This window comes from Phyllostomus hastatus, unplaced genomic scaffold (assembly GCF_019186645.2).
Source record: "Phyllostomus hastatus isolate PE091 unplaced genomic scaffold, TTU_PhHast_1.1 phas_contig_147, whole genome shotgun sequence".
Lineage (NCBI taxonomy): Eukaryota > Metazoa > Chordata > Mammalia > Chiroptera > Phyllostomidae > Phyllostomus > Phyllostomus hastatus.
Window position 1 is genome coordinate 4,944,879 of NW_025333603.1, and position 19,305 is coordinate 4,964,183.

A 19,305-nucleotide genomic window follows, 5' to 3' on the forward strand; every position below is an offset into this window, starting at 1 on the left:
ATCCATGTATAGTCACAAAAAGTGGATGACTAGGTGCACTATCCAAAGCTCTGCCCATCAGGAAGATTTTCCCCTCTGCTCTCTTTCAAGGACACCCCTGCGTGGGACTGCAGTGCAGCTGCAGCCTATTTTTGGCTTGCTCACTCACACTGGGCTGACTTACCTGGGAACAAAGCTGCTCTCTTCAACTCCAGCTGGATAGTTGAGGGGAGGCATTGGTGCAAGGGTGGTGGGTGATACAGACGTCTGGGCCACCTGCTCATGCAGCGCCCTTATGCTTTTTGGCCCTGTTGTGCCCAGTGCCAGTTGTACCGTGTCCTTCATATGAATTGAGGCTGGGCTTTCTGACCTTCTGATTGGTGGAGCTGACAGAATGCAGCTCTTGACGAGCAGCTTTGGCTGCATGGTCAACTTGATGATGCATGCTCAATCCATCTTATCCAGAACCCTTTGCTAATTAGGAGATGTGTTTGGAAACACGTGTCATTCCTGGCTCCAGGTGGCCCTGCTCCAGAATCCTAGGGGTCTGCATAGTGATTCTCCTAGTCCTAGGCCTTGTCATAAACTCTATCGGCATCTTTTCCCACCAGGTACCTCAAGCACCATGGATTCTGCCAGATCACATGGTCCACAGAGCATGGCTCCTTGTACTATAGCTCCCACCAGAACTGGCAGCCTTACGTGTCATCCACTCTAAGGGATGGAGTGGTATTCCCAGATGTGGATCCCTATGCTGCCTCCAACACCCAGAGAGACCTACCGGCACTGTGCTTCCTTCCTAATGGGGGAGGGGAGGCGCAACAATTTGCCTTTTACTTTGGAGGGCATGTCCCGAGCATATCCCAGACCATTGGCCCCTAAAAATTTCACTGATATGTCAGGCCCCGGAATCTTCACATTATTTTCTTACACTCTCTGCAATGCACGTGTCCCACTGAGGCTTCTAATACACTCATCATGTCTTGCTCATCTGGCCCAGTTAGCTGATGTCATCAATGTTGTGGATCACTGTGATGTGATGTTCTGCAAGATGCCTAGGCCGTATAGGCTTTTTCAGACTAGGTTGTGAGACAGTGGGTGCGTTAACAGCCCTGAGGCAAAGCTGTAAATGTATGTTTTTATCTGTCCCGAGCAAATACGAACACTGATCTTCCTTTCTGATAGGGAAGGAAAAGAGTAATATTCACCAGATCAACGGCTCCATACCATGCAGCTGAGAACATGTAAATGTGCTCTAGGAAAGAGGCCACATCTGGCACCGCAGCTGCAGTGGGAGCTTCCACTTGGTTGACTTTGCTGGAGTTCACTGCCATCGTCCAGGAGCCATCTGATTTTTGTAGGGACCAGCGAATTAAGTAGAGACATAACAGCAATCATTATCTCTGCATCCTTTAGGTCTTTGAGGATGACATTTATCTTTGCCATTCCCTGATTACTAATGAGGTTGAGCATCTTCTAACACGTTTATTGGCTTCTTATTTCCTTTTCTTTAAATTCCCATAATTCATAATCATTTGCTTTTTTTAATGGTTTATCTAGTCCTTGGCACTTACCTTTGCGACTGTGAACTTGGGGCCACAGACTATGTCTTATTTATCCCTATGACCCTTGGATCCAGCCCATAGGAACTCAATAAATAAGCACTGAAAGAGTGATTTTAACAAGATGAAGGAGCAGCATTTAATTGGATATCCTGGTCTTCTTGAATCTTGAAACTAACTTCCTTAGCTATGTATGAGTAAGCAATCATTTTGGTGGATTTCAAAGAAAATACAATGTCGCCCTGACTGGCGTGGCTCAGCTGGCTGAGTGTCATCCCACAAAGTGAAAGGTCAGGGCACATGCCTGGGTTGCAGGCCTGGTCCCAGGTTGGGGCGCGTGTGTGAGGCAAGTGATTGGTTGATGTTTCTCTCCCTCTCTTTCTCCCTCCCTTTCTCTAAAACTAAATAAAAAATAAAACCTTAAAAAAGTATACAGTATCATCCGATCAAATCATTGCTCTTCAGAAATCAAGGCAGTGCCACTGAGTTAATCAAAGCTCCTAAAGCCTTGTTTTCTGGATGGACTCCCTTCGATAGCAATAATGGGCTGTAACAAACTGAGCCTTCGTTCCATACGGCTGTGATAAACGCGTCCAAAACACATTACAAATCTCAGAATGAGGCTCTGAGGGCCTGAGGCTGCAGCAAAAGAAAACCAGGGTTGACAGGCACAAGTGTAAGAACCTGATATTCTTTAAATGAAAAAAGGCCGGCTGCCTGCTCCCGTACCGCTGAACACAGTAAATGCATTATCTGAGCCTCCTGCCGTTTTTCAAACCTGGGACTCTCCAATGACATGTTTGGTCAACTCTAAACTTCATCTGTCAAAAAAAAAATCTGTAATTTACTGAATCTCGAGTGTTTCTTTCCTTTACCATAAAATGTTGGAGTTCTAAAAGTTTTTAAATTTTTAAACTGTTTATGTACGAACATTTTTATTTTCCTAAAATGTACATCTCATTAGCTCCCTTCTCCAAAACATCTCATGACCTCCCATTGTCCAAAGGCTAAAGTCCAAACTTCTCAAGGCCCCCAAGGCCCTGGTTAATTTTTCTGCCCCATTGCTCTCCACCATTCCTAAGAACCTCATGCCTCCACCACTTCCTATCATTTGACTTTACTGACACGAGGCGTATACTTTACACCTCTGGGCTTTTGTACACGTACTGATCCCTCTGCTAAGAACTCCTATCCATCCTTCAAGACTTGGGCTCAGACATTAACTGTCTGTAAAGACTTTTCCTTCCCTTAGGATGGTATTCACTCCTTTTTCCACTTTCTCAACATTTTAAATAATTATCTACAATAAACACCTAATATGCTATTTTGCAATTATTTACTGATGTGTCTGTCTCCCCACCAGACTAAGAGCTCCTCAATGATAGAAATTATATTTCATCTATTGCAGTTTCCCCAATACCAGTCTAGTCCTTGGCACACAGCAGACAGGCAACATTTGTTGACTGAATGAATGAAAATTAAGACTCAGTCCCTACCCAAAGGACCAGGACTCCAATTTAACCACCGGAAGAAAAGGATCAATAAGCTGCTGAAACAGACTCTAAGAGTATTTAATCTCCCAAACTTCATCTAGCAACCAAACACATTTAGAACACATATTCAGGCTTAGACTTACAGGTAACTCAGAGGTCCTAGGAACTTTTCTCACCCCATTTCAGGAGCTGAACCCTTCATTTCTAGCAGGTGCTTCTGAGAGGGTGGGTCAGCTGGGAGGGACGTGTGCAAGCCTTTCCTTGGACAAGCACTCATGGCAGCTGCACTAGCGTTCATGGAAATTCTGCACATGCATCAAGGAGAAAACGGCCACAAACAACACAGCCTGCTCTCCAATCTCCAAAGCACATCTCTGCAATCACTCTACTTTCCAGCTATCACCACTGAAGCCTTTCAGCCACAGAGCAATTTGTTTTCAACTTACTCTGGGTTCTTAAGTTAGCATAACTTTTTGGTTGCTTATAAATGAAGCTTCCGACTTCTAGTCTGTCCCCTGCTCCAGCTTCTCTTCCACAGCCTATTAACAAAAGACTAACCAGTTCCTGCTTAGAATCAATCCATACAACTTCACCTGTTGCTCAAGACCCTTCAGATTTGGTCCTGGTCCTGTCTTCCTCTCCTGCCTCATTGCCAGCTCCTCTCCTCTGCGGCAGCCATACCAATTGCCCTCCAGGGGTCTCACAGTTCTGAGGCTTTCCATACTCTGCTTTCTTTGCCAGGCATTCACCTCAATCACGTAATTAACTACTTCTGCCCTTCAAGACCTGTTGCATACAGGTATCGCCTCCTCCAGGAAGTATTACTTGATTGGATTAGATGCCTTTTCTGTGCACCCCAAACTAGTCATTCAACTATTCAACAGTCATGGAGAACTAGTTTGTGCCAGGCTTTGTTCTAGGCACTGGAGATACAGCAAGGAACAAAATGAAGACTTTGCTTTCATGAAGCTTAAATTATTTTTGTGAATTTAATGAAATTTTATTGGAGTAACATGGCTTACTAACATTATATAAGTTGCAGGTATACAATTCTATAAAACATCACCCATATATGGCACTCTGTGCTTACACCCCACGTCTAGTCTCCTTCTATCACCACGTATTTGACCCCCTTTCACCTTTTTCTTCCCCCTGGCCTCCCCCTCTGGTAACCACCGTGATGTTGTGCCGTGAGTTCCTGTTACAGTCTAGTGGGAAGACAGAATCAAAAGTGCAGCCATAGAACACGGGGATAGGTACAGAGCGATACACAGGGCATCGCGGCCGGGCAGGAGAGGGAATTAGGTAGAGCTGCACTTCAGAGAGACACGATAGCATGAGAAAATGCTTAGAGGGGGAGTGACGTGCTGGGACTTATGGTGTTGACATGTCACTTTGTTTCCAGCACAGAGAGGTAGATTTGAAGAAGCTAAGCCTGGATGCAAAGGGACCAGTTAGGAAGCCCTGTAGTCATCTGGCTGACAGAGGATAAAGTCCCAAAGTGGTCCTAGGGATGGAGAAGGGGCAAGAGATTCTAAATATATGTGAGAAGTAAAACCTTTAGGGCTTGACTAGGTCAGGGTAGGAGAGGTGGCGTGTAGGTGACCCCCAGGTTCCTAGCTAGAGTGCCTGGGTTGCCAGTATTGCCAAGCGGGAGAAGACATGTTATATGTGAGATGCCATCTGAAACTCAGGGACCAGGCATGGTCTGAAGACCATGCAAATTAGAGTACCATCCTCATGTAACCATGAGAGTAAATGAAATCAACCAGGGAGACTGAATCCAGTCAAACAGACTTGGGTTTTGAATCTTAGCTCTGCCATTCACTATCTGTGTGACCTTGAGTAAGTGACTAAACCATTCTGAGCCTCCCTTTTCTCATCTTTAGTGGGATATTATTATTATTCAAATGTCTATCACAGTGCCGAGCACAGGGGAGGTGCTTAATTATTATTCTAGCTCCAGTACTTCCTAGCAGTGGAAAACTGAACAAGATGCTTCTGCCTGGTGAGCCTGAGGGTCTCTCTACAATTCCTGCTAGGCACCCATAGCACCTTGTGGAATGGGTGCTCACTAAATGGATGCTGAATAAATGAGGAAACCTAAAAAAACGGAAACAATACCTACGAACAGAACAGATGAGAGGATTAAACAGGATCAAAAACACTGTGTAAAGATCAGTGTAAATGCTAACGAATCAATCACCTAGCACTCAGAAGGTGCACGACATTAGTCCCTTCCTTTCTGTCCTTGCTTTTTAACACGTTGTCTTTTTTTTTTTTGTATTTTAAACCTCTCTTTTTTTATTAGCTCTGCCTTTTCAGATGACAAACACGCGCCAGTCTCCCCTGACCTAATAAACCTTCCTTGGATCTTGCTATCTCAGATTCTAGTCCAATCATTCTTCACTTTCACAAAACTATACTTTTTCTCAACACAACACCCTTTTCAATGAACAAGCCATATCTTTTGTTTTAGGGAAGAAACAAGTCCCAGTTTATTATTACTTTAAAAAAAAGCAAATATCATTTACATAATTGTTCAAGCAGAACTATATATATTTCATTTTAAAATACATATGTATGTAATATTTCTACTACAGTAGTTCATTTCAAAAGGAATTTCATTATGTATCTTCCACCGAGCCCTGAACCGAGAGAGTCAACGTATTCAAACAAACCCCAAGGTGTGGAGATGCTTCAAGTCAGTTCTTCATTAGGAGCCTCAGCATGGGGGCTCCGGAGACCCCACCGAAGGTTTTCCGGGGAGAGCTGAGATGTTCAGATAAGCGAGTTCTGGAAAGAAGGGGTAGCTGGCTGGCGGCGGCAGGCTCACCCCTGGGGTAGAGCAAGGAGAACAGACAGGGGAGTTCTGAGAGGCACCAGCGCTATCTAAACTCAGGGGGACGGGACCAAGTGAGCGGCAGCAGTAATTGAGTTTCAGTTACCTGCGGGGTGGCGAAATAAAGCAGTAACTTCATCTGCCTGACGTGGGGAAAGTTTAGAGGTGTCCTTGGCATACTCACAGTAAAATCCGTCACCTTTTGCTGTGTTGGGTGATGGCAACCACACAGCACTGGCTTCCTAGTGACAGCCAGCGCACGTCCTGTTAGGCAGCACCGGCGTGCTCCAGCTAATGAAGCATTTCCTGCAGGCCTGTCTCCCAGGGCTCTCTGCATCCTCTGTCTGAAGGAATGGCACCATGGGAAAATTCAGCACAGCCAGCATCAGCCATCACCCAAACTCAAAAGAGTCTTTGAATGGCAGAGAGGGGCCCATTTTCTTTTCTGCCGAGCCCGGGGTTAGAACCGTCCTCAGGTCATTTTCTGTGGGTCTGTACAAACGCGCCGACTGGCAGCGCGCCGCTCTTCACCTGAGCCCGGATTTCAGCTCGGTGCTTTAATGTGAAGACCAGGGCTCTCACCGTCCGCCTGTACGGCCCATTAATGAGGCGGGAGCAGAGATGAAACGTTTCTCGCTCAATATTTTCAACCAGTAGGTGATCCATCTAAAAAACAGCAAAATTATCAAATTAGGGCCTCGCATTGCATACGGATTAAAAAACAAGAGAGGCTGGAACACTCTGCTCAGAGGCTTCCATTAATCAACTGAAATTCAAGGACATCTACTTCCTGTCACAAGAGAAACAGGAAGAGCAAATTAATTCCACCCTGGCAATTAAGGAACAAGGCCATGTGCTTTGTGACAGGGACCTCACTCACAACCCCTGCCGGGTGGTAATATTTGCCATTATAACAGGAAACTGGCCCGAACTAAGCAACGGGTACTGGGCCCTGTACTTTACCAACCAGGAAACGAAGACCAAGGGCAATAAATCAGTATAACAGTTTATACTTTTTTTTTCATTTGTTTTAAAAGTGCTTTTAACCCCTCACTGCATTTCAGAAATACTGGATCTGAATCCCAATATGTGTGTAGAGCAGTTTGTTAAGCACTTTTCACATTTAATGCTCACAACTCCTATTATCTCATTTTACAGATGAGGAAATGGGTTGAAAGGTAGAAAGAGGTTCAAGGGCTTACAACCCCTGAGAGGCAGAGCTGGGACTCTGACCTGGAGCCCCAACTCCAAAGTTCATGTTCCTTTCGCCATACTAACTGCCTCCTCAACATTCTGAGACCAGCAGAGTTCGGAGAGACGTTTGCAGGGTCAGCGAAGCAGACCAGGCCTAGGGGGCGCGACCTGTAGTGATTCTGGCGTGGCGTGGCTCAGGCCCAAGTCCTCCTAAGGCCACAGACGTAATTCAAGTAGGACAGGTCTGTAACTTTGTCCACACGGTCTACATCCAGGTCAGGTTGGGCTGCTGGTCAGGGAGCCCCTCCGCCCTATCTTTCTTTCCAGGCCCACTCCCCACTATCCCCTCGCCAGTCCCCAGCACGGCCCAGCATGAGCCCACTAAGCTGCTTTCACAAACCTCTCCGCCTCTGCACAGTATGTGTTCCCTCAGCAAGGTACACTTCACCTAGGAAACCCATTCCTATTTGTATGTCAAAACTTAGCTAAAAAGCAAAATGCAAAACAAAACAAAACAAAAAACTCCCGAAAAAAACCCCAACGAATAAACCAACCAAAAAAAACAAAACAACAAAAGCAAACCCTTGTTCAGAGTTCTGAAGGTTCTGCTTTGGGCTGCCACCACGTCTGGAGCTCCCCTTAGTCATTACCAGAATATATTACAATGATGCATTTTTTGTCTGTCTCCCCTGAGGGTGAGACCCTTGAATACAGGACACAAATGTCTCACTCACTTCCTTTTTTCCCCTTCATTCAAATATTTATTCAGTACTTACTATGTGCCAGGCTCTGTGCTTGGGGAGGGAGAAAAAGCAGGACAAGGCTGGCGCAGTCTTGGACTCCACAGAGGGCACAGTCCAGTAAGCACCAGGTAGGGGACTGGGATTCCAAGAGTACTGAATGCCAGGAAAGAGGCCGGAAACGCGTGCTGGGGCGCAGGGGTACAGCAGCGGGGCCCAACCCAGCAGGGCAGGGTCTGGCTGCGTAAAGTGAGCATCTGCTTTGTGATAAACTCACTGACCAGCATATATATCTTCTGTGCACTTTTGCTATGTATATACTACACTGTTGTTTAAAACGAAAAGTTTAAGGAAAAAATGTACCAAAAGTAAAAAAGGATCACCTGACATTTAATAAAATATCCTAATATAAGGGACAGACCAAAACAACTAGAGAAAAGAAATTTGGAAGCAATAAGGACCGAGCAGGGAGCAGAAGAGACCGAGAGAGAAAGAGACAGAGGATGAATGAATGTCCAGGCCCAGACACCTGCCTGAGCACAGCAGACAGAAGACATTCAGGGAAGCCTGTGGTCCTGATGACTGACTGGCCACCTAGGTGGTGCTGGGGTGAGTGGATGTGGCACCACGGCTGTCCAGAACCCAGACTCCTCAAGCTTTTCATGGCCTCCAGCGTGTGCACTGACCGAACCCCCGGCCTGCGGCAGCCCTGGTAGCAGATTCCTTCGGGAGGCTGGAAGGGCGGCTGGCTGGCTGCCCGGCATCTGTCCAGAAACATATGCCAGAGAGGCTCCTTGATCTGGTGTGAGGATGGTTAGTCACTGACTGTTTAGAGATTCACTCAGTATAACAGTCAAGAAAAGTTTGTTTTTAAAAAAAATTTTGAGGGGGGGTTGTTTGGAGGAAAAGAGTATATATACATGCATTTCCAAAACAGGTTGTGGCTATTCCACCAAATCGTAGTATATATACAAAATAAAAAAGAACTTGCAGAGCACCCTGGAATTCACCAAACTGCATACTCACACATTATTTCACTTAGCAAGTGGTCACTGAGTTGCTAGGCTGAGTCTGGCCTGATCTGGGGAGTGGGGAGCCTGGGCAGAAGAGACCTGGCCCGACCCTCCAGGAACTCACGGCCCAGAAAGGAGACGGCATGTACACAGACAGCTGTGGGGTAGTGGGAGAGTGTTCCACCCACCATGTGGCGGGAACAGGGAGCAAGCATCTAACAGTTCTCATATCTTCTTACTAAAACTAAATGAAGGCCAATCAGAATGAAGAAACGAAGAAAAACACCAGTGATATTAAAATGTAAATTATATGGGAAAATGATTTATCACGTACCTTTCTGTATAGCAAGTTCATTGCACAAAGTGAAGAATGCCTGTCTTATAACTGCCTTTGGATAACCCAACGCCCCCCGCCCCAAGTTACTGTGTCTTTTCCAACAGGTCCTAACCTGGTGACTTAGGTAAGCCCTTGGGGACTTATCTAAAGGACCACAGTCTCACTGAGACCTTGAGAAAAAAGGGTTTTGCTGTGTGATGTAACCATAGGAATGGGAATAGGAATCCTGTTAAAAAACATACAGATTTATTTGGGGACCATGTGCCTTCTCTGCCTCTCATGATCCGCCTGCACTCCTCCTCCCCACAGGTTTCTGCTCCTCTCCATGTGCCTTACCACCAGTTCTAACTACCGCAGTCTCTCCCCATACTCTACACATCTCTACTCAAAGCTGCTGCTTCCTCATCACTCCTCCAACATCCTCTGTTTCAACACTCCCACTGTTGTTTTCTTAGTATTTCCTAGTTCACATTTCTCAGAGACAGAATTTGATTTGCCTTCCCTATCTATTTGTACCTGTGAGTTACTCAGTTGTCCAATCCCAGACGAATCGGCGATAGCTGGGAGAAGATCTAAAGCATGACCACTTAGAGCTGTCTTCATCAAGGATTCTGGCCTCAGTGGGAAATGGTGCTATGATCAATTAGTGATGTCTACCACATCTGTGAGCCCTTTAGAAAAAGGGAACAAGGCCTTCTTCACGTGTGTGCCTTAAGTGCAGAACTTCCTACATTGTGCTGTAACTATCTCCCTCAGAAGACTGTGAGAGCCTTTCCAGGGGTGGGACTGTGTTGGATCCCTTTCTAAATCCCCCAGGCCCAGCATAGGTACTAGCAGATGCTAAGAGTTCGGTAGATACTTGTTAAATGAATGTCCTTTCCCCCCTAGGTAACCTCGTTCCGTTCCTGCTCTTTCAAATACATCCTATACATAGTAGATAAGAAATGTAATGTGAAATATAATGCTTCTATCTAATGCTTCCATTTTATATGTATTTTCTAGTTAGCAAAATCCTACCTCTCCTGCAAAGGCCAGTTCAATTGCCATCTGTTCTATAAAACCTTCCCAGATTCCCCCATCAGATTTCACTTTCTGTCCTTTGTGTGTCTACACCACTTGCTAGTACCACTATTTCAGATATATTTCATCTTGCCTTGTATTAGTCATTTACAGGCTCTCAGCCAGGAGACGGTAAGCTTTCTTAAGACAGGGAGTGCAACACACTTGTGTTTGCGTTCTCCCTGGCACTAGGAGTAGTAGTACTAAATACTTGTTGAATTGAATGTCCACTGGAAGCAAACTTTGTGTGGGTTTTAGCACACATAGGATGATTGGATTTGTACACATCTAACCACACTCCTTTCTGACCACTTAAATACATTTATAAAAGAGCTGGTCAAAGCCAGAGGTGCAGCCTGAAGCCATTAAACAAAGAAAAAACTAACAGTACCATACGGGGACTCGCCCCTGACCTGGATCTCATTAGCACCATCTGACAACCAACCGGGCCAACCAGCCAGCGTTTCATAACTCTTAATGATACAGGCTCACTTTGAGAATCGGGTTCATTTTTTTTTAATGACATAATAGGAAAATGATCACAGGCCATGAGGTAGGAAGGAGAGTGGATAATGAGAAAGGGGAAGTAAGAGAATGACACCATAGGGGACGTTCATACGAGGAAAGATCTGAAAGACAGAGCAGAACAAAGAAGATCTGGAAGGGAGAAAGTAAAGGGGAATGGAGCCAGGGTCTCAACAATGGAGTTTTTATTCATCTGTTCCATTATTCCAAGAACAAGGAAACAATCCATGAATTTGGAAAGCAAGATCTACACGGTAACAGAGAGACAATTTGGCTGTGTGTGTGTGTTCCTCATCTGCGGTTTTCACTAGTAAAGAATATGACCAAAACAAAGAACATGAAAATAATTTTTCTGCAAAAATGTAATGAGTAGATCTACAAAAACACGTTAGGATCAAATTGTAAAGGCTGCTTAGTCATTGGGCCAACAACTTGACTCACCAATGACTCACTACTGCCCAATGAAGAGCACTTGTTGAGATCGGATGTCTGATATGAATGCACTCAGCGCTGATATGAATGCACTCAGCGCTGGTTATTGTCAAAGACCAGATACTGACTGTGTTAGATGGCTCACTGATTTATCCTAATATGGAAATGTTTCAGATAATAGGTGCTAAGAGTTAACTTTTATGCAAAAGTGTTTATATTTATAATTCTTTGACATATCAAACTGATAAAATTACTATCCATAGTGTTTTATGCAACAAAAATAGATTTGATTTTTTTTTTGGCCAAGAAAGAATAAGATGCATACTTTTAATTTTTAAAATTTACTCTTTGGGAACAAAACCACTCAACTGTGCTTAATCTGATATTTTTTCCAATTACGTTGGAAAGCACTAACGAATGTATCACTTTTTTAACTTTGCTTTGTAACACTTGAGTGCTTACCACTTGATGTGCCATTTAAAGTATAATTAATGGATAAACTAAAAGGATAATTATTATGGAGTTTAATATAGCAGGCAAACTGCTTATTAATCCTTACAAGCATTGCTTCGTTATTATCATTTACTTAAAAAGATACCACAGGGAACTGGTATTTACCACCACATTAACTACATATTATATACCCACACTCTATGTTTCTGTAATCATTTTGGTTTATTTAAAAAAATAAACTTTATTTAAAATATCAAATAGCAAGTCTTGTTGGCTAATCAATATTCTGGAAAATTAGATTTATAATCTTCATATTTTTTGTTTCTTCCAAGGATTTAATATTCATAATTAAAGTTTCCTTTGGGAAAAGGTAAGCCAACTTAACAACATAGCAATTCGCTGAACTATCAAGTAACATTAGAAATTATAAAAGTAAAAAAATAAACATATATAAATGATATACAAAATGATGGACTGATATTGATCAAGACTAAAAAGACAACACAAATGTAAATAATTGTCAATTTTCTGCCATGTTATTTAAATAATCAATAAAACTATCTTATGGAACACTTAGTATATAATAACAGATCTAGTATTTTAATCAGACTTCCAAATTACTTCTTTTGTTAATAATATTAAATTAGTCTTAAGGGAACTTTAATAGGGATACCCTAAGAAAAACAAAAATGTAGATGTTGTGTGTCTGATTTTTCCAGAGTATGAACTAACCTCTAAGATTTGTTTGATGATGGTGTTTCATATTATTGTTAGTGAGCAAAAATCCTTCTAGCACGTGTATCTCAAACCACCAATGTCATCTGAACTGTTGAATATGAAGATGATAGGAATTATGTCTAGCCAATTTATTATATGTTTTAGAACCAAAGGTATGAATGTGGAAAAATGTTATTAATTTTGCCATTGATATTCCATAACAGAGTCCACCCCAGAATTTTTGCTTCAGTGGAAAGGGAAGGATTTTAAATGGAAGGAGCCAACGTTCACTAAGTGACTTCTAATCACCAGGCACTGCATTATTCTTTTGTATAAATGGATCACTTGCTCTTTCCAATAACTTTAGATCATAGGAATAATAATCATTTTACACATAAAAAAATCAAGTCTCAGAAATGTTAAGAGATTTGCCTAAGGTGCCACAGCTAGAGCCAGGGTTTTAGTGCAGGTTTTGCCAGTTCCTTTCCACAACACTGTCTCCCAGAATGATGACAAACCCAGAACCCTTAAAGAAAAAGACAACATAGACCCACAGCACTACAACTATTAAAGCTCATCATGAAAATGTGAGGCTCATTTAACCACGATCTCCTAGTTAATCACATTCCCACCAGACATTACCTCCAATTCCAACACTTCTGAGAGTAGTTTCTGGGCATTTTTCCTAAATGTCTCAGTTTTGGAATCACTTCGGACTTCGATAGAAGGTCTATCCGTGTGTTTCTCCATGAAAGTTCTCCACTCAGTGTAAACTTCTCTGGCAAGACACGCCACTTCTGGGTCTGAGTGTTGACGCATCTTATTCACAGTGTGACCTGGAAGGAGAGAAGGGGAACCAAAGGAAAAGTTGTTCTGTTTTCTAAAAAGTACAGGACTAGATGGACTGAAGTGTGTATGACACTTAGAAAGTAATATACATACCTAAAAAATTTTGAGGCTCTTGGGCAAATGAAAACCATTTCTCAAAGACTAAGATTATAAGATAATCACTGGACTAGTCAATATAGTAAGTCATAAAACAGAAACAATTAACAGATATTTAAAACCGAATAACTAATGTACCAACTCCTTAATCCAAAAATTGCAATAAAAGAAAATGAATTAAGCATTTTTCTCATCTTTTTGGTATATACTGTATTTCAGAACAACCGAATAGCTCTAGTTATTGAAGGCATGTTCTTTATTCAGCTAATAATGTGAAAAGATTGACAGAATTAAAAAGAATTGTAGCCCATAATGAAATACTTTATGAAGGTGATAATCCTCAGTAGATGAACTCATTCGATGAAAGGTTGATGAGGATGTTTATAATGGAGTTGTCATACTTGAAGCACTGATCAATCAGCATCCCCGAGAGTGGGACTATCAGACAGAGGCAGCAATGCACAGCCCTTCCTATGAAGTATTCTTGTACCATCCTCCCCCAAGAAAGATGGACCAGAATCCAATGCGTCATCCAAAGCTAACTTCTAGTTTATAGAAAACATGAGAGGCAGTGGGATAAGTTATATAGTATGAGGTAACACACAAATCCAGAATGTGGCACATTCTACAGAACAACAGACCTGGCTTCTATAACAGTAAATGGCATTTTTAAAAAGGGGCAATAAGTTGGTGCCATAGCTCAGCGGCTAGAACACTGGCTTTGTGAAAAAGGGGGTAAGGTCACCACGGACTGCTACAGATTAAGAGTCTCTTGAGTCCAAACTGCCATGTGTGATGTTCAGAACCCCTCAAGGCCATCTTCTATAGGAGCTGGAAGAGCCTTTATTTAACTTTATTACTTTCTCTTTTAGGGATTTTTTCCCAAAACATAAACCTGACCATTTCGCTGTTCCACTTAAATCTTTCCATTCTATATCCAAATTCACAGCTTGTCACACAAGTCCCTTCAATCATGTGCCACCCTCCCACCTACTTTCTAGCTTCATTTCCAGCCATCACACTGTCATCCTATACTTCAGCTACTTGCAGCTCCAAAACATTCCAATATTTTGAAAGTCTCTACTTTTGAACATAAACTCTGATAAACATTCTGTCTGCCTGGAATACCCTTTCTTCCCAGTTAATCTGGTTGACTTCCCTTTTGTCTTTAAGACACAGTACGGGAGCCCCTTCCTCTAGGAAGTCTTCCTTAGTGCCCCCAGTCTCGGTTGTCACACCTCCTCTGTGCTTCCTGAGCACCGTGGACTTTGTTTGTCACAACAATTATCATTAGTTGCAGTTACATCAGTTATCTCTCTTGTTCACCAAAGTGAACTCTTTGGGAGTACGAGCTGTGACCTGTGCATCTCTGTCTGCGTCTTTGTCTGCGTCTCCCACAGACGGCACGGTGGCGGGAGGCAGGGAGTGGGAGAGCGCAGGTCCAAGAGCTGCTGTGGGATGAGAGGCCCATATGAAGAGTAACGTATTTTTACTAAAATATATACTGCAAGGGGGAAAACACCATGTTATATAATAGAAAATTAGTAAAGTAATGCCAATGTATTGAAGTTAATTTAATATAATCTCAATAAAAAATCTTAATAGGCTGTTTTTATTAGAATACAACCTATCTTGCTAGACTTATTATAGAAATATAAATAGGTAAATGTATAAAATATTATTTTGAAAAAAAAAAAGAAATTATCAGGTGTAAGTAGCTTTATACAATATTAGAACATATTATAAGCAGCAATAATTAAAATTGTATGGACTAGCACCAAAAAAGACCTACTAAATAAAAAAGTTCAGGAATAGACCTTATTATACACAAGAATTTAATATATAATAATAAAAAGAATCATTACTGAACAAAGGGAAGCAGAAAAAGGATTTCAGTTTGGGGCAGTGGTCAGAAACATCAGAAAGTTCATTAGCTCCTGCCAACTGTGTTGGCCAACACTGAATGGCTCCTTCACTCTCCACACGTCTGCGGAAGGCCCGCTCTTACGCGAGGCGCTCGTCACGCAGGGCTGAACAAGAAAATGCACCTCCTTTTAAGGTTCTGTGATGAGCATCCTGCAGATGAAAAAGAAATGGAACTTTGAAGGGAAAACAAGAGTCTTTAACTTCTCAATCTAACCAATTATCTACCTAGAAACATCACCTGGCCTTCCTACTGCCCAGGGAAAGGAATACATCAGTGCTCCTCACCAGGAGAGGGGAGAGGAACGTCTCGAGGTGCTTTCTGGATTGGACAGCACTGCTTAGCGAGGTGCTTCTGAAACACACGCACCACTTAAAAGCTGGTCACTACTCAATATTTTCCTTTCTGAGTAGAGGTCTCCATATCCTTGAGATTATTCATTCAGCGAACAAATTTTTGTTGGTCACTGTTATAGATGCTAAAAATAAAAAGATAAATAAGAGACTGGAGGACCTCAAGACCTAAATTCAGGCCATTTAATACCTTAGTACTAAACACCTACTTTATGCCTGGTCCTGAGGTACGGAGAAGAGAGAGACACAGCCCCTGGAATTTAACCCACTCTCACCTTGCCGAGGTGTGCAGAAAAGATTTAAGTTAAAAAAAATTCATTCGGGTACTGTTTGTGGCAGTGAAAAGCTAAAAACAACTTACAAGCTCACCCTATTAAGAGTCCAATTTGTTAAATAAATTATAGTCCATTCAAACAATAAATATTTTGCAGCCATTAAAGACTAGAATAATTCAATATGGAAAGGTGATTATTCAGTTAAGTGGAAAAAGAAAACAGATTCTCAGAAGAGCAGGCACAGTATGAGCCAATATTTATTTATTACATAATTCATAACAGAAATCACATTTATGTAATAAACACATATGTGTGTTTATACGCAGAGGAAAGGGTCTAAAAGAATATATAATGAAATCGTCATGGGTGTCCTCTGAGAAGTGGGACTGTGTGTGTGTGTGTCTGCGCGGTCCAGCTCACAGCCTGTGGGTTGGCTCGGCCTGTAGGCAGCCCCAACAGTGCTGGCTGTGCTGTAACAAGAGGTGCACCCACTCAGGCTTCTTTGGATTAGAGATCCTTCTCTCTATGTGTTCCCTACCTTATCCTTTTCTCTCTCCATAAAAGGCACTGTTGACCCAGCTTTATGCATGAGAACTGAAGACACAGAAGTTTTCAAACAGAATCCTCTACCTGTCAAACCAACGGACCTCACCACCCTGATGTTACTTGATCTTCCAATGGCATCTGACACACTGCCTTCTTCCTTCTGACGTATTCTCTTCTCCTGCTTGTTGAGGTACCACCTGTTACTGCTTTCCCTCTTCCTTTTCTCTCTCTTCTGCTGGCTGCATATGCCTTGCTCGGCCTTTATCTGTGAATCCCAGCTGGGGTGTTGTCCTTGGCCTCCTCTCTTCTTTCTCCACCTGCCTTCCCTGAGTAATCCTACCTATTCCTGTGGTCCAACTACCATCTGCAAGCAGATGACTACCAAATATGTATTTCCAGCCCAAAGGCTCACACTGAGCACAAGACCCAAACACCCAGTCCCCTACTGGACATCTCGACGTGCATATTTTGCAAGCACCTCTATTTCAACATTTCTAAAATAGAAAATGAATTCATTATTATCCCCCTCTTCCTGTATTTCTTGTCACACAATGGCACCACCATTTACCCATCAAGTAAGGCTCCTTAACATTTCCTGTGTCTTTCCCTTTTCCGCCTCAGGCCCCTCTTCATCCTCACTGTTGCCCTGGTGCAGGTCCCCATTACCTCTCTACAGGCCTATTGCAATGATTTACTGACCAATCTGTGTTCCCAGTCTGGCCTTCTCCAGTTGATTCTCCACCCCGAAGTAAAAAATAACCTTTTAAAACACAGTTTGATCACATCGCTCCCTTACCAAAAACCCTTCAGTGGCTCTCTCCACTGCCCTCAAATTAATTTTTAAGTATATCATTCAAGCTCTGGATGACCTGAACTTCTTTGGCCTTATGTCTTACCAGGTTGCCCCCTTTCCTCCCTCCCCTCACACCCAGCCCTCCTACCCCTTTATCTCCATGCACCGCACTCTAGCCAGAGAGCAGCTTGCACGTCCTCGTTTTGGCTCAGGCTCTCTGGGCTCCTCATACTTCTGTGCCTTCGCTCACTGTTCCCTTAGCCTGGAATGTTTAAATGCTCACCCTCCCTTCTAAATCGCAAACGTCTGGAGGGCAGAACCGCACCTTACTCCAAATTACAGCCCCCAACTCCCAGAATAGTGCCTAGCACAGAATAATCAACAAATGTTTGTTGGACTGAATCAAAGTTAAATTTAAAAATTTACATTTGACTCTCAAATTGGTTTTGTACTAACATTTGAATGTGGATGCAGTTGACTGGGAAAATCACCAGATGTAAACAAAATAATGGAATGATACTGTGAAGAACTGAATCCAAAGGTGATGGGAAAACCAAGAGCTTATAATTCTTACCCATTGCTAAAAATTATTTCTGCTTACTACTCCAGATTTTATATGAATTACTTAATTTTTATAACTAAACAATGAATTAAATATGATTTTTATATCTCTTTTTACAAATGAGAAACTGAAGGTCAGCAAAGCAATGTGCCCCAGGTCTCTACAGTAAGAGTGGAAGCCAGGATTTGAATACAAGCAGCTTGACTCCAGGGCCTGCACACTTAACCCCTAGCATCCTGCATTTCTTTGTTAGTAGGGACTGGAACACAGGGAGTGCGCGGTAAGGCTCTACTGAGATCATGTTGTTTACCTTCCTGGTATTCCATATCAGAAGAGAACAGGCCTTGTGAGCTGGCCACAGGGCTTAAGGCTCCTGGCCTGCAGGGGGCAGCACACCCCACCGATAACTCTCACAGGACCCCCATCCAGACTGGTCCCCAGGCTCTGCCAATATCAGGAAAACCACCCCAGGACCGGAGAGGCTGTACAGGAGCCCAAGGAAATGTAAGCTTTGTCAGCAAACAGGGGTCTCCAAAAAAGAGTGACAGCAGGAAACTAGGTCTGGGCAGGAAATGAGAAGCGGAGAGGGGGTCTGGGGAACCCTCTTCTAGAAAAAACAAGGCAAAAATCATAAATTTTGGATCACAAAAGCAATTTCGTGATAACAATAATGATGCCAGTTAACCACTGTGCTGAATGCTCTGCATACCTTAACTCACTTCATTCTTAAGACAACCCTCAGAGGTCGGTGCTGCTGTGGTTCCTCACTTTACAGGCACAGAGCCTGAGGAACTTGCAAAGGACACAGCACGTAAGAAGCAGCGCCAGGTTTCAAATGTAGGCAGTTTGGCTCCAGAGCTCATGCTCCAACTCCATGCTACTGCCTCTGGTGATAACACACTTCTACCTTCACCTGATTCAGATGAAAAAAATGAGGATCCATGACCTTTCCCCAAGGTCACAAGTTGGTCAATAGCTACATGAAGGGAGTTAATGATCTGCAAAAGTCATTATTTGCTCCATGAAGTTTATGTTTTAAAGAAAGCAGTGCCACTGGCTGATCTTATTATGATCTAGGTCAAGTCTCCTGGGTTTAAGGGTAGGGGGCTTCTGCATACCGACACATTAAGCTAAATTCCCTGAAGGAAGCAATCTTTCACTCACTTAATAAACATTACCACATGCTAGACTATGTACAGGCCCTGTGCTAGACACCGGGAGAATGTTGACCAAACGCAGCTCTGCACTCAAGGAGCTCCAGATAGGTCCAGGCACAGAAGACACCTAAAGAAACAAAAGCATGGAACTGTTACAGGTCCTAAGACACTACCAAAGGGGTAACTCCATGGAGGACCAAAGGACAGAGGAATTAATTCAGCTGGGAAAGGGGCCAGGAAATACCAGCAAAGAGACAAATTCTCATCCTGGGTCTTCACAATGACTCAAGGAGACAGGACTCATAGAAGAAGTACAGTGAACAGGATCATGGGACCTGAAATAGCATGGCATCATTTGAGAGCTAATGGCAGGCAAAATAATGGTCCCCAAAGACAGCCATGCC

At 43.0% G+C, this 19,305-nt stretch overlaps 1 protein-coding gene across 2 annotated transcripts in view; it reads right to left on the minus strand.

Annotated features, from left to right (window-relative positions):
- Positions 1–5,484: 5,484 nt before the first annotated feature.
- The window catches only part of TCEANC2 (transcription elongation factor A N-terminal and central domain containing 2), a 31,431-nt gene continuing 17,610 nt past the window's right edge, over positions 5,485–19,305 (minus strand). For both annotated transcript variants that reach the window (XM_045856870.1, XM_045856878.1), the window contains exons 4-5: positions 12,989–13,182; positions 5,485–6,542 (exon numbers count right to left, since the gene is read on the minus strand). In XM_045856870.1, coding sequence (XP_045712826.1) covers positions 6,354–6,542; positions 12,989–13,182 — 383 coding nt within the window. In that variant the 3' untranslated portion in view covers positions 5,485–6,353. The remainder of the gene's footprint in view (positions 6,543–12,988; positions 13,183–19,305) is intronic.